We start from the raw sequence: 16,493 nt of genomic DNA on the forward strand, positions 1-16,493 counted from the left end.
GAGTATGTTCTTTCATGATTTTGATGCCTCATAAAACTGCTACCAACAATTACTACTCCTATCCACCTACCTTGGCAGATAACCTCTCACCAATAGGAAGAGAAACTCCCAGAGAAGATGGATCTGTTTCACTCGTGGATAGAAAATTTTTCTGTATATGTACATATCAAAAAAAAATATTACCTAATTGCCTTTATAAAATAAATGTCTTTACATTCTATATTCTAAATTATTACATTATACAGACCAACAGAATGAAATGGAGATGAAAATAGAAACTACAAATGTATAGAGACTATACCAGAAGTAATTAGAAAAAAAAAAGAATTTTCTAATTTCCCTATAATTATATTAGTGGATATCTATTTAAATGCCAGAAGACATAAACTACAAACATTATTTCTCTATGTGCCTCTCCATTCTTACTCATTAAGCATTTAGGTAACACAGTGTGGCCGACAGAGCATCAGACTAGGAATCCAAAGACCTGGGCTCTAGGACCAGCCCCAGCATTTCTCAGTTGTGCAACACTGAGCAAGTCACTTAACCTCCCTGACCCAGACTTTCTTCTTCTGTAAAATGAGAATGGTATCTGCTCTGCCTTACCAAAGCTGGTATAGGATCAAGGAGGATAAAGAAATGTAAAATCTCTTTGAACACTGTAAAACAAACACAAGGGATTTGTAAAAAATATACACAACCACCAACTTTCTGGTACTGTTCCTTAGTAGTCATATAATCTGGATAAGTTACTTAACTTCTCTGCCTCCGTTTCTTTGTAGAACAGGAATAATGGCACCTACATCACTAGGTTATGAGGATTAAATCAATCAATACTTATTAACCTAATTTCATGTCTCTTATTTATTCATAAAACAAGCAATTATTGACCATCTAATACCTTCCAGTTACTTTTATAGGTAGTAGGGAGACAACCATAAATATATGTTCCCTATACTTAAGAGATTTAAAATTCAGTTGAAGAAACAAATATGGAAACAAATAACTACAATATAATGTACTACAATAGAGTTACATTCAAAACATTACAGGAACAAAGTAATTAATAAAACTGATTAATAAGGTTTCGTTAAATCTGAATTTACAAATAAGTTGTGCTACAAAAGCTAATTTGAAAGTTAGTAATACGAAATTCTAAACTTATTTGTCAAGAAAACAATAAGACACATGACTAGATCCCTGCGTCAGTTTGATCCCTATATACCAAAGTACACTGTAAACCTAGCCATTTTGTAGAGTTATACATGTACCAAAAAAAACACATTCAGAGTTCCAATCCTGGGAATACAGAGATACTGCATCCTTACTCCTTCATTAGGCAATTCCCCACTCCCAACATGGGTCCAGGATAATGTTTGTACTTTTCAACAAAATGAAAAAAATTAACAATAAGGACAATACAGTGAGTTTTTCAAAAAGCTGAATTTTAATCATTCACTCATTCATTTAGTAAATATTGAGTGCCTAATATGTCTAAACTGTTTAATACATCTGGGACTCATCAGTGAACAAAACAAAAGATCTTGGCCTTCCTGAAGCTTAAATTCCAGCAGGTGCCCAAAAAAAAAAAAATTCCAGCAGGTGAAATTGACAAGAAATAATAAACATAATGAAGAGTAATTATATGGTATGTAAGAAGGTGGTAAGTGCTATGACCAAAAAATAAAAAAGTAAAAAGAATAAGCTACAGATATTACACGCTTCTAGGGAATGGGAGTGGGAAAACTGGAAATTTGCAGTTCCCTTTTAGACATGTTCCACACAAGATACCCACTAGATTTCTAAGTGAAAATGTCAAATAGGCAACCAACTAGAAGACCTGGAGGTTCAGGAGAGAGGTCTGGGCTAGAAATATAAATTTACTGATTCAGTTTAAAAACTTCTCCTGAGTTCTTTGTGTATTGTTAGATGGTCAAGTGTCTTTTATTCTAAAAACTAGAAAGAAGATGGTAGTTATTTGTTTTAGTGGCTCTTCTTGGCAAAATTTTAAGATTTGATTATTTTTTAATTTAAATATCCATGCAAACCAAAAGTCTGGAAGCCACAAGAAATCCAGAAAGAACAGGACTTGTAAACGGTACATATTCCAGGGGTCAAGGAAGCTACTGCAGCCACCTCCCCATGTCCTATGGAATTTTCTTTTAACCTTGCTTTCCTCTCCACTCCCGCCTTCTCAGATGTCAACCAAAAATTGTCTTTGTCATATTAAGAAATGACTGTTCCTCTACCACAACCATATTCTTAACAATCCAACACCAAAAACTCCTTCACATCCCTTTGAATTTAAAGATTTGTGCTTCATAAAGGCAATTTCTTCTTATATCTCCCACTGCCATTCTTTTTTAAAATCTTTTATCTATAAAGTAATGTAAAACCCACAAGTGAAAATAGTAGCTATCAGAGGAAAACTCCACCCAATAAGTAGCAGTAGGGAAGGGGAGAGGATAATGAGGCACAAGGCCAGGGAGGCAGGCTGGAACATGAAAGACTTCATGTGTCACAGCTAAGGAATTTGGATTTTTATCCTGAAGGCAGTGAGGAGACACTGAAGTATTTAAATCGGTAAGAACAGGATCATTCTGGAAAGTAGCATGGAGAATGCAATGAAAATCAGTGCAAGGAGATCAGTCAAAAATCTGGGACTTCCCTGCTGGTCCAGTGGCTAAGACTCCGCGCTCCCAGTGCAGGGGCCCTGGGTTCAAATCCCTGGTCAGGGAACTAGATCCCACATGCCACAACTAAGAGTTAGCATGCCACAATGAAGATTCCGCATGCTGCAACTAAGACCCAGCTCAGCCAAATAAATAAATAAATATTTTTTTAAAAATCTATAGCAGTAATTTAAGACAATAACAGTGTCTAACATGAAGAACTAACTATCCAAAAGCAAATTTATCAAGCTCCTCCCAAGCTGCTCAAGCAGATATAATGGTTCACAACTATCATACATATCTAGTTAAAAATCTACTGCCTTCTAATCTATCCTATTCTATCTACCTACATCATTATATCTTACTACTCTCAAAAAAAAAACATCTACTGTAACTCAGTCAGGCTGGTAAAGCTAATATTTCTCATGCATACACAACTAAAGTCTGCCCTCCAAGTCCTTCTTCATTCTACTACTCTCCATCTGAAAAGCTTCCTCTCCTTACCCTCTAAAATATTCACCCTCTAGAACATCCAAATTCTACCTACCCTATAATGTCTTACAAAATAACACCTTGAGCCCTTTCCTGATCATTTTATCTGTCTTGTTAAGAGTTACCACTTTCTGAATTGTATGAATGTTATCTCTACAACTAGATGGTAAGCCCCCTGAAGACAGGATTCATACCAGATTTATCTTCATAAGTGTTTAAAAAGTGTTGGTTGTATGATGAATGGATGTGTAAGATTCATTTTAAAAACAGTTTTATAAAATGTTTTCTTTGTTTTCCAATATAAATTTACAAATGTAATCCACAAGTTTGGGTGCAAAAATATTGAGTAATCCAGGCTGACAGCACACAGTTCAAAAATATCTTAGAATATCCTGAATATTCCATTATTTTATTAATCTTAATGTGATTAGCACAATTATAATTATTCTGAAGAACAAAAACTAGCATGCTGAAAACAAATGGACTTACAATAGCTGCTGAGTATTTCTAAAAGATGAAAAAGCAACAAAAACAAATGCAAAGCAGGAATCAAAAAGAATACTTGATTGTATTAATGGAAACTTATAACGTACAGAGTGTCATTTTGCTAAAAGCAAGAAACCAAAATGGTGCCATTCAAAAGTCTCTGAATCAGGGCTTCCCTGGTGGCGCAGTGGTTGGGAGTCCGCCTGCCGATGCAGGGGACACGGGTTCATGCCCCGGTCCGGGAAGATCCCACATGCTGCGGAGCGGCTGGGCCCGTGAGCCATGGCCGCTGAGCCTGCGCGTCCGGAGCCTGTGCTCCGCAGCGGGAGAGGCCACAACTGTGAGAGGCCCGCGTACCGCAAAAAAAAAAAAAAAAAGTCTCTGAATCACAAATAAAACTATTTTTCTTATTAGTTTGAGTACAACAATATCATAAATGCAAATGATTACAAGCTACTTGATCTAAAACAAAACAAAACAATTAAAGGAGAGCATTTTGCAGGCAGCCCTACCTTTCTTTTTGCTTGTGTAATACCCTAAAGTCAAGGGAAACAAACCATTGGTAAAATGTATTCAAAGTCCTTTCTCTCTATGTACAAATCAGAATAAATAAGAGACCATTTATACATTTGGAATAAACATTATAAAGTAGAAAAAACTAAAGAATATCTTGGGATGACTAGAAACATCATGACTGTTTAGATACATTTATAGCCTAGTAAGTAAATTGCATTTTAAAACTTACAATAAGTGGCATGGACATATACACACTACTAAATGTAAAATAGCTAGCTAGTGGGAAGCAGCCACATAGCACAGAGAGATTAGCTCGGTGCTTTGTGACCACCTAGAGGGGTGGAATAGGGAGGGTGGGAGGGAGACACAAGAGGGAGGATATATGGGGATATATGTATATGTACAGCTGATTCACTTTGTTATACAGCAGAAACTAACACACCATTGTAAAGCAATTATACTCCAATAAAGATGTTTAAAAATAAAAACTTACAATAAATCATTAGTTTAGCTATTATATAATTTAACAAAATATACTTAAAACAAGAGTTCCACTAAGCAAATGGATTAAACTATAAAGTAAATAGATTAAACTATAAAGCAAAGACTTGTGGTTAAGGAAATATGCTGAAGGAAGTTTTATAAGCTTAGCTCATAGGAAAATAATTAGCAACTAGAACTCCACGTCATTTTAATACATGGCTGAGCAGAGGAGAGTAGTAGGAAATCATAACCAGGATATTTTAAACCATGACAACTTTACACAAAACATGAACAAAAAGAATTTACAATCTCATTTACAATTGGAACCCACTGCCCTACTTAAAAGGTCAAGAGTCTGTTATTCCATGGCACCAGTTCTCAGCACCGTTTTTTTCTCTATCAATGTGTATGTGTATATGTATCACTTAACTTTTGCTACAATACCCATTGCTAGATACCATTAAAAACCTAAAAATCAATGCATATGACTAAAACCTTAGGAAAACAAATTTAGGAGGTAAATTCTGAAGCAAAAAACTAGTTAGTAGAACTCATTACCTGAGTAAGATAGCGTCTGTAATCTTGCCGCAATTCTTCTTTCAGTTTATGTTTCTTCCGTTCATAGTCTTCCCCAAGTGGTAAACTTAATCCATAATCAATTCCTAGAAAGAAAACAACTTCTTTAGCAATGTAGCTCATTTTCAACCCAATCTCAATTTTAATACAATCTCCTGTAACAGAGCACAGCAGGAAGGAACACGGTCATGTTGATTCTGAGAGTTGGATCAGGATAATAAATTTTTCATTTGAAATGTTTCAATAGGTAATACATTCACATAATGGAAAATATCCCTCCTTCCCATGAACCCCTGCCACCCAGTTCTCCTGCCCAAAACAACCAACATTGCTGTGTCTGTGTTTCCTTCCAGAGACTTTTATATATCTGTAAAAAGATATCTTTCTATTACAGTGTGTGTGTGTTATATTTACTTCTTCCCCTTTAGATAAATGGTTCTGCATTGTTTGCCATCTTGCAAACAAAATTAGAGAAAAGCCAATTACCTTTACTTCTTCATTTAATTCTATTGAAATTTCTTTTAAAATACCTACAATCCTAATGTCTGTTTTTCAGTCTGTGAAAATTAATAATGTGATTTTTTAACTTATAAGGATATCTGTGTTATAATTTTTAAAATTTTACTGAAGTATAGTTGATTTACAATGTTGTGTTAATTTCTGCTGTACAGCAAAGTGATTCGGTTATACATATATATACTTTTTCATATTCCTTTCCATTATGGTTTATCACAGGGTACTGAATACAACATGTTTGAAAAAAATTGTTAGAGCCTTGCAAGGCTTAGGCTGAAATTTCCAAAAACTTTTAAAGTTAAGCCACCAATTCTGATTTCATATAAATGGATATTAACTTTTATTGTGATAAAACGTACATGATATAAGATTTACCATTTTAACCATTTTCAAGCATACAATTCACTGGCATTAAGTACATTCAAAATGTTGTGCAACCACCACCATTAACCATTTCCAGAGTTTTTTCATAATCCCAACAGCAACTCTGTAAAAGAATCTTAGTTTTGTAAGAAAAACTTCCATTTTGAGTAGGGTTTCCGTATTCAAGAGTTTAAAAATCAAATTATATTTTGGGGTGATGACAACAGTGATGGCTGTACAACTTGTAAATACACTGAAAACAACTGAATTGTACAATTTAAATGGGTAAAGTTTATGTTATGTAAATTATATTTCAATAAAACTGTTAAAATCAAATTACATACTTTTAATTATTTTTAATAGTAAAATGTTAAATCAAGAAGCACAGATATCAGATGAGTATTTCGATTTGTGAAGCCCCTCTCGCTTTTTTAAGTCCCACTATGCAATACTATAGTATAAAATATTATTTCTGAACAAAGTAAAAAGTTTCCTTAAAGAGTCAGCTACAAGAAATATAGATGAAACAACTGACTGTAGGTAATAAACCAATAAGGATATTACCATTTTTTGTGCCTTATTCCTCACAATGCAGCTAAATGATGGAAACTTATCATGACTGTGTCATATCACTGCTTTATTATACCACTAAAATATTTCAGGGGCAAAAATGCCAAAGTAGTATAAATATAAATGGATATCTATTTTATACAATACTAAATTCCCCTTTCTACCATAAACACCCGAATTCTCTTCATAAACACTTTTGGCCTGCTTAACTCCTGATGACAGAGGGTATAACAGAGGATTCCTCAGAGACACCTCTCACTCATGCTCCCAACTCTCTTCCAAAAGAATCTAAAGCATTCCATATGGTTGCAACTTTAAATCATCCTAGAAAGGCATTCTTTCCTCACAAAGGAAATTTAAAAACCTTATTTTTAAAGATACAGAATTCAAGCCTAAAGAGAAAAATGGTTTGATTCTCACATTCAGAATGGAGTATCATATATGAAATTAAACTATAAAATCAATGAAGGCAAGGTCCATGTTTATTCAATTTTATAATTCCTGGCACACAACTTGTACTCAAAAAATGTTCACTGAATAAACGTGTAAAAGAATATATGAATGCATGCGTGAGTAAGAGGAAGAATAAAGAGAAAGAACACTATTCTTAGTATTTCATTTCTGCTTCTAGTGGTCTGATTGTATAGAAAAAGTAAGTGTAATAACTAGTAACCAGAGTTACGCATCTCTCGTTATACAGGATCACAGTGGATGCTCTATTGTGTCAAAGGGGAAAAGAAAACAATGCTACAAGGGTGATGCACCCTGCAACATGCTCAGCTTTCCTACTCGGCAGAACAAGTAATTTACAGCTTTTTAAGTCATGTATTTAAGGTGGCTTTTACTGCTGATTTTCAGCTCTGCTTGGTGGATTTATGCAGAAGAAAAGAAAGAAAAATCTGGTTCATTTTCACCTATAATTATCGTTCATACGAAGTTCAATTTTATTTATCATGAGTATTTGCTTTTTACTATTGATTCAAATAGTATTTGTAATAATTGTCTTAAAACACAGTAAGAATACATAATGCCTTCAGAATTATTTATAATTTTATTAATTGAAGGTTTAGGCAACAGAAAATACTAACTTTTTAATTCTTATTTTTGTCATTTGGTACCAATATTTTATGGTATTAGACGTAGGTCATAGAAATAAAATTAAGAACTATATGGAACAATTTAAATATTCTGTTCAATGACATCATAACTGACTTAATGAGCTGAGAAGTATGGTGAGACTTACCTTTTCAGAGCAGTTTCTTCTCATGGTTCTAGTAGCAAGTAAAGCATTAGTGTCATCTTAGGGTCATTTGAAGTGATGCCACTTCACCAAGAACAACATCAGTGACTCTAAGTTAACATTATGTTTCAGAACTATAGTGATTAGAAGTATTTGGTTTCCATAGTGGCTGTGGGTTAAATATTTAAAACTACAGTGTATAATCTTTTTAAAATTAATTTACCTTCTAACATAGCACTCATAATAAATGCTTTACAAATTACCATGAAACAGTTTCTTCTTTTCATTATTATATTACCATGATAAAGTATTAAGTAAAAATAATCAAACGACAAAATATAGGAAATAATAATAAGCCTTTCCCTAAGCAGGTGACTTAACAGATAAAGCTACTTTGAGGAGAACATTGTACTCAAACTTCAGCTATAAAGACATTATTACAAAGGATCCATTTGACTTGTACAAACTGAAGCAAAGAGGTAGAATGTCTGGGATTTAGTTTGTAATAAGAGAAACCTAAGACTAGATATGCTACAAGGAATAACAATTAAAAGTACAACTAAAAATTAGTAAAAACAACAATTTCCTTTTGTCTATTTTCCAAAATCTTTATATTAACTGTAATTTTTTAGCTTAGTCTCAACTCTAGAGTGACTCTGCAATGGGAAATTCTGCTGTTGCTTCTTTTCTGATACTATTTTTTTAATCATTTTCTGGTATTTTTTTAAAATTACAGCAATGTAATTTTCCTTCCTTATAATTCTTTCTTTTCCAAGTCTCCATGAGCATAATTGTATTTAAAATGAATTTTTAAAAATCATACCAAATAATTTCTAGTAACAAGAATAAAATCTTTTTTCTTACTTAGATAATTTGTCATTTTTTGCTTGCAGATTTACAAAACATGACTTCAGAGCATGAAAGCTGAAATAAATCTAGTGCATTCTGGAGCCTGGAGGGCTGATCAATGGCATTTTGATATGAGTGAGAGATATTGCCTAGAAACGGTGGATGGATTAAAAAATACCTAGGGAATACAAACGTTAAAGATGGATTCTGTAGTCCAAAGTTTAGAGGTGAGGGAGCTAAAAAGGAACAGAAAAAAAAAAAAAGACTGAAAAGGATTGTGTTGGTAGTCTTCAAAGCCATCCCCAGGCTTGGTGATTTGATAGGACTCACAGGACACAGAAGTCATTATACTCACAATTATGGCTTATTACCATGAAAGATTATAGAGCAAAATTAACAAAGGGAAAAGGTACATGGGGCAAAGTCCAGAGGAAACTAGGTGCAAACTTCCAAGAGTTCTTCCCCAGTGGAATCAATCACACAGGACACGCTTAATTCCTGCAGCAACAAGTTGTGACAACACATGTGAAGTGTTGTTTACCAGGGAAGCTCATTACTCAGTGCCCAAGGTTTTTAATGGGAGCTGGTCACCTAGGCACCCTCTGCCTAGTACGGACCAAAATTCCAGACTCTGCAGACAGAAAGCAGGTATTCTGCATAAACCATGTGGTTTGTACAAACAGTTTAGGCACAATGAGCCACTCTTTCTATAGGTGTAGGAAACGATTTACAAGCTAAGTTCCAGACAGTAGCCAACAGCCAGCCTGTAGTGGAAACCTTAGCAGCAGACAGTAGCTGCTCCAGGTCTCTCAACAGACGCATTAAGTTGCTTTTTAATCTCAAGAGGTCTTGGTTACATCCCTATACTATACGTCACAAAAGTGGTATCTTCAAACGCACAACAGGACCTATGCTACCATATACAGAAAAAGAAGAGAGGGCTATATACATGTGTGCACAGTATAGTCATGAAAATGTACACAAGAAACTGCTTAACAAGAGAGACTAGAGGACAAGGTTGGGAGGATCACCAATTCTCAGGCTATATACTTCTCTGTTCTTTGTAATTTTTTACCATGTGCATGTTTTCCTTTATTTCTTTAATGGAAAATACAGGGGGAAAAACCCCAAATATAGCAATGCTCTCATCCTTGTCACTGAGCCAGGAACTACATTTCAAAAGCACTGCAGAAAATCTATGAATGTTGGGTCAAAATATATTTATGTATGAAAAAATGTTGGAAGTATTAACTGCATTATTTCATTTATTAAAAATGTCTTCCAGGATATAAAACATCAAAATCAAAGGAATAATGCTCAACCAGTCTAAGGGAAAATGTTCAACTTCTCTAAAGAAGAGAAAGGATTAGGAGATGATCTTTAACTGAGGTATGATTGAACTAAATTTAAAAGATTAATGTAAGCATTTCTCTTCAGTAATTGTTATTAAACATGAAAATGAGCTAAGTAAGAGAAGTCTAAGAATTTTTTAAATAAAAGAACCACAAATATTATGCCTAGAAATGATTTAGAGAGATGGAAGATATCATTTGCTTTTACAGATCATTTTCAGCTGATTCTTTCATAATTTCATTAAATCTCAGTTATTCTAACAAACTCCTTATCAAGGACACCATTTCATCAGCTTATACGGACTAAACCACGTACATGCTGTATATAATAGAGAATCTGGCTAGCCTCTGTCTCTGGTTTCTGGGAGGTAACTTCTAAATTCCTGGAACTTTCTGAGTGATGAGAGTGTCTTTGTTACTCATGATAGGTTCCCAGAACATACCTCTTAGTTGATACTAATAAGGTGACTCACAAGCCCCTAGATAGTTTATGCCAAAGAGATGACACAGATGGGGACTGGTCACACCAAAAAGATCAAACATGTAATTGGAGGGTTGGACCTCTGACCCATATGACATCAGCCTGACCTCAGGAAAGTAGAAGGTCTGGAGACTGAGACATATGGACAATGATTCAATCATTCATATGCCTACACGATGAAACTCCAGTAAAAATTCTGGACACCAAAGCTCAGGTGAACATCGTGGTTGGCAATACTCTATACTGTCACATACTGATGTGCGAGGAGGGTGACAGATCCTTGAGGCTGATAGAAGCTTCATATTTGGACGCTGCCAGACCAGGCCCTATGTATCTCTCCCTTTGCCTGGCTGATTTGTATCCTTTTGCTATAATAAAACTGTAATAATAAGTATAGCACTTTCCTGAGCTCTGAGAGTCATTCTAGTGAGTTATCAAACTTGAGGAGGTGGTGGAAACAGCTGGTCAGAAGTGAGGATGGGGACTTCCCTGGTGGTCCAGTGGTTAAGAATCTGCCTTCCAATGCAGGGGACGCGAGTTCGATCCCTGGACGGGGAACTAAGATCCCACAGGCTGCAGGGCAACTAAGCCCGCGCACTGCAACCTACTGAGCTCACACGCTCTGGAGCCCACACACCACAACTACAGAGACCATGCGCCACAACTAGAGAGCCCACACACCACAACTACTGAGCCTGCGCACTCTGAAGCCAGCACACCACAACTAGAGAGAAGCCCACACACTGCACAAAAGATCCCATGTGCCACAAGGAAGATCCTGCGTGCGGCAACTAAGACCTAATTCAGCCAAACAATTAAATAAATAAATAAGGAGTGAGGGTGGCCTGTGGACCCCAAACTTGCAGCTGGTATCTGAAGTAAGAGAAGTCTTGTAGATTAAGACTTGTAGAAGTCTTAATCTGTGAAGTCTGGTCTAAATCTGGGTAGTTGGTGTCAGAAGTCATTGTAATGCTCCTCAAATCCTTTTATGAGAGGTGTTATATAAATGTTGGAAGAAGGAGCCGCAGTGGATAAGCATTATCCATGAATATCATCATCTAACAGAAATGAATTTAAAAAATCATAAAAATGTAGTGGTACATGACAGCTGTACCACTGACGTGACAACTGTACAATGAACTATTAATAGACTGTCTTCATTGGCTAAAACAAACATTGCCAGTTTATATATTACTGATAGCTACTATGCTTAATTACTCAAAGTACGGTATCACAGAGCTTTAATTCAATATGTAATTTTAGACCAGTTTGTTTTTTAGACCAGCTTGTTTTATAATTCCTAGGTGAGACCACTTAAGGAAAACTCTCTGTTGCCCAATTATTTTACATTTTTCCTAATGTCAAAAATTAAGTATTTGGCCTAATCTGAAGGCCACAATTATTCACACAAGAAATCAGTAACTGAAGGCTAATAAGGTACAAAATTAGACAAATTATATATTATTCTTTAGTAAGATTCAATGTGCATCAAAAATAATTATTACTTCAGTTGGCAATAAAAGAAGCAGTCCATAAAAATTAAATTCTACACACCTAACAGAACTGTTTATTTTTGCAATCGGGACCTTCATTCATTCATTCAAAATATCTTCTCTAAGCACCAAAATGCCAGACACTGTGTTAAGCAATGAATAGACAATGGCAGGAAAACTGGTGTGCCATTGTGGTAAAACAGAGAGCTGAACAAATTCAAAACTATCCTTCAAGGGGAGAGCCAATGTCACAGGAGCACAAGGCAGGAACAGCCACCATAATCTGGTAAAAGTAATAAAAGAGTAAAATTATCATACAGGAAACAAGAAGCCATTGAAGGGTCTGAAGCAGGGACTAACATGATCAGATTTGGTTTTTGGAAGGACATCAACAGGCAGTGCAAAGACTTAGTACAGGAGGCTAGACTGTAAAACAAAAAGAACACTAGAAAAAAATGTCAGTGAAAGACAGTGGAGGCCTACATAAAATAACCTCTGTGGAATTAGAGAAAAGTAAACTTATTTGAGGTTCAGGTGTTAGAATCAGCTGAACTACGTAATTATTTGCTATGGGATACAAAAAGGAAGAGAGGAGTCGAGGATGACCACGCAGCCAGCTCAGTAAAAGTTTGAGAGGAGTAAAGTTCATTTCGCACATGTTGATTCTGAGCTCACAACGTCCAAGGACAGATATTAAAATATTAGATATATGGGTCTGGAGTTCATAAAAGCAATGGGAACTAGGGATAGAGATTTAGGAATAGTGAACGCACTGATGAAATAAAGCCCTGTGAGTGAATGAGTCATTCAGGAAGTATATGAAATGAAAAGGAGGCCTAGGACAGAGCCCTAAGGGATACCAATTAAGGAAGAGGGAGAAGTCACTGACTGTAAGTTGGACTTTCAACTCTCCATCATTTGTGAATGTAATAGTCAAAGAATAATTTTTAATATAATTCTTAAAAATAAAAAACCTAGTTTAAAAAAATGTGAAAGAAGTCAGGAAATTAAAATTTATTATCCACCAATTATGTGCCAGTCATCTTTTCATATGTATTCAATTATTGCCACAATAACCTTCTAAGATAGATGCAATTCTTAAGATGAGGAAACAAAGAGCTTAAATAACTTGTTCTGGGTTGCAAAGGCATGAGAGCCGCAGTCCAAAGCAACCTGTAACTCCAGAATTTCAGTCATTCTGTCTGACCTTAGTGCTTGAGAGAACGTACTATCAAACTTTTAAAGACATTACCTGTTGGAATAATTAAATTTTTCAATCCATAAAAATTTAGGGCTAGAAGATAATCCAACTTCTTTATGTTACAGATAAAGAAACTGAGTGCCTTAGAGATTAAGGCACTTAACCAAAATATAATGCTTAAGTACACTAAACCTGTATATTGGCCAATAATTTGTAACAGACTCAGGATGGAAAGCATTATCTATATATGAGATACTAAAAGTATGGCATTCACTTTGAGCTGTTTTTCTAGTAGAGACAGAGAGCCCACTATCTGCTCAGTCTCTTGGCCAACATCCCCTTGTATTCCCAGTGGAATACAAATGCAAAGCAGCTAACAATTTAGGAGTAAACCCATGGCCATGAAAAATCATCCACATGAGAACAATGCTTTAACCAAATGCAACTCATCATATTTGACTTCCTTTATGTGAAAGTTTCAGTCGTCATCAGTAATTCACAAGATACACTTTTAAAATATTCATACATTTTCTTTAAAAAAAAAAATGTACACCCACCAACAAGCCAAAATGAGGTAAAGTTTCCCAAATATTTTCATGCCAAACCATAACCAAAGACTCAATATAGCTAAATATTAACTTATTTACAATTCTAATATAGTCATCAATAGTATTTTGTATCCTTTAAGCATATGTCTTTGATTTTTAAATAAAAACAAGTCCACCACGCTTATTCCACAATTAATACACTTTCTCTCTCACACACACACAAGTTCCATTCAAAATTTTCAATTTTGATACATACTTATTGCTATGATTTCTATAAATCATAACCAAGACGATAACAGTTAAAATGGGAAGAAGGTTCTCAGTATACATTATATTTCATATGTAGACCATACTGTCACATGTAAGATTCCAGAAAGGAAAGTGTTATTTACTAGGATTCCAAATTTACCTTTTTTTCTGACAAGACAAAGCTCTTTCATGACAGCCGGATAAGAATATCTTAAAATCAGTTTAGCACACCTAATGACATACCTAAGGAACCCTTGGTCTGTTGACTGTTTGGTGGTATGTTTTCCTTAGCCATGGAGATTAATATTTTACTGTTTTCAGAAAGCTTCTCTGATGATGTTCCCTGAAAGAGACATAATATTTACAAAATCAGAGGGGAAAAAACCCCACAAAATTTACAATTAATCTCAGTACTTTTATTAAACAACTTGATGAAATTACATGGTACACCACAGAAGAAATTTAAATGTAAGGTCTGAGGAGTTAACCAAAGGTATTTAATATTGCAATGTTCTATTATTTAGCTCACTGACTTATCAACAAATACTCACTGAGTTTCTGAAACAGGCACTGTCCTGGGCATCAAAAACATATGAGTGAAAAAAATACAAAAGAATCTCTGCCATCACAGAGCTTATAAACTACTGTGGCGACAAACAATAAACATAATACGTAATTAGATTATGTTATATGTAGCGAGTGATACAGAGGAGCAATAGAAAGAAACAGAACAGTGTGAGGAGTCCCAGAAATGATGAGGGAGGGAGTGCAAGGCCTGATTGAGAGGGTGATACTTGACCTAAGACTTAAAGATTATTACCTATCTACTATAATATTAGAAATTATAATAAAGCTGTACACTGTCAGTTAGTCCTAAGTACTGGAGAGTGGTCAAGAGCATAAACAGTGGAGCTGGACACATAAAGGTTCCAATCTTGAATCCACTACTGTGTGTACCTGGACAAATTACTTAACCCTTTTAAGCCTCACTTACTGGATCTGTAAAACAACAAAAATTCAGCCTACTTCACTGGGATTTTATGATTAAATGATGTAATACATGTGAAGTCCTTGGCACAGCTCCTTGTACAAGGCAGATATTACGGAAGGAAAGCAAACTTGTGCGACGGTGAAGAGAACAAGCACTGGATTCAGGCTGCCAGGGATCAAAGCCTAGTTCTACTAACTCTGTCACCTAAGTCTCATTACTTAACGTCACCATGCCTCAGTTTACTCATTTGGAAAATGACAATAATAACTACTTATCTCATAGATTCATGCAAAGTATCAATGTAACCTCTAAAGACTATGCCTCATCCATAGTTAGCCCATGATAAATATTAGCTATATGGGTAAAATTCCTATATAACTAGGATGTCCATATTTTTTATCATTTCAATCAGGATAACTTTGTCCAGGACAAATGCTTAAACCAGACGACACACTGGGACAACAAGCAAAGCAGAACTGTCTTGCGCAAGCCAATATATACGGTTACTCTAATTAGGATGGACCATATGGCACAGATTAATCTACACTCTATACCTTATTACATACACTGAGCCCATGACACAAAGTGCCACATCTGTCTAGATTAGTGCTATATTCTCAGAGCCCAGCACAGTCTCAATAACTATCAAACGTAGGAAAGCTTTTTCAGACACTGCTTTCAGAAACATTTTAACAAATGTATATTCTGAAAAATACACACAAAAAAACTATTCTAATAAATGTACTTTTGCAGATTTCAAAAATGTTTAAGATACTGATTCATTAAAAAATTGAATTACCTTCATTTCCATGTAAGGTGGATCACTTTCCAATTCTGCTTTGTCTCTGGCCAATTTGGCTTTTCGCTCTTCAATAAATTCATCCAAATTATCAGTCATGTTGCAGATACTAAAAAAAAATTTTTTTTAATAAATTTTTTAAAACCCTTCAGTGAACATAGCTGTATCAGAATATCTTTAGGCTAATTATTAACATGCAGGCTTAGTCTACATTTAGTCTACATTTAGTATTAGTCTACATTTAGTATTCAATCTCAGTTATCAAATTGAGAACTTCAAACAAGCTTGAATGAAATTTGCCTACCTGCTTTCAATCCCAAATCCCCCCAAAACCTACAACCTACTTTAAAATATCAGAAAAGAAATAAAAAAGAAAATGAACCATCACCACCATCCACACATATACACAAAAAAATCCCTGAAGTCAAAGCACTTTTTTTTTAAGTTTCTTTTACTATTTGGAGGTAATTTTGAACTTACAAAAAAGTTACAATATGAATAGTATAAAGAACACCTGCATACTCCTTATCCATTCCCTATTGCTAAGATTTTGCAACACTTGCTTTACCTTTGTGCACACAAGTTTGTTCTCTTTACACAATTTTTTCTAAGGTCA

General features: G+C 35.0%; 1 protein-coding gene across 7 annotated transcripts in view; it reads right to left on the reverse strand.

Moving 5' to 3' along the window:
* The window catches only part of CSPP1 (centrosome and spindle pole associated protein 1), a 199,374-nt gene that overhangs the window by 91,084 nt on the left and 91,797 nt on the right, over nucleotides 1–16,493 (reverse strand). For 5 of the 7 annotated variants that reach the window (XM_022595255.3, XM_089899054.1, XM_022595259.3 and 2 more), the window contains exons 2-5: nucleotides 15,878–15,986; nucleotides 14,331–14,430; nucleotides 5,208–5,311; nucleotides 71–151 (exon numbers count right to left, since the gene is read on the reverse strand). In XM_022595255.3, the coding sequence (XP_022450963.2) occupies nucleotides 71–151; nucleotides 5,208–5,311; nucleotides 14,331–14,430; nucleotides 15,878–15,976 (384 nt within the window). In that variant the 5' untranslated portion in view covers nucleotides 15,977–15,986. The remainder of the gene's footprint in view (nucleotides 1–70; nucleotides 152–5,207; nucleotides 5,312–14,330; nucleotides 14,431–15,877; nucleotides 15,987–16,493) is intronic. The other 2 variants (XM_089899055.1, XM_022595257.3) reach the window with 1 other exon arrangement.

This window comes from Delphinapterus leucas, chromosome 17, assembly GCF_059928025.1.
Source record: "Delphinapterus leucas isolate spDelLeu-1000000601 "Yukka" chromosome 17, BTC_Dleu_Yukka2, whole genome shotgun sequence".
Lineage (NCBI taxonomy): Eukaryota > Metazoa > Chordata > Mammalia > Artiodactyla > Monodontidae > Delphinapterus > Delphinapterus leucas.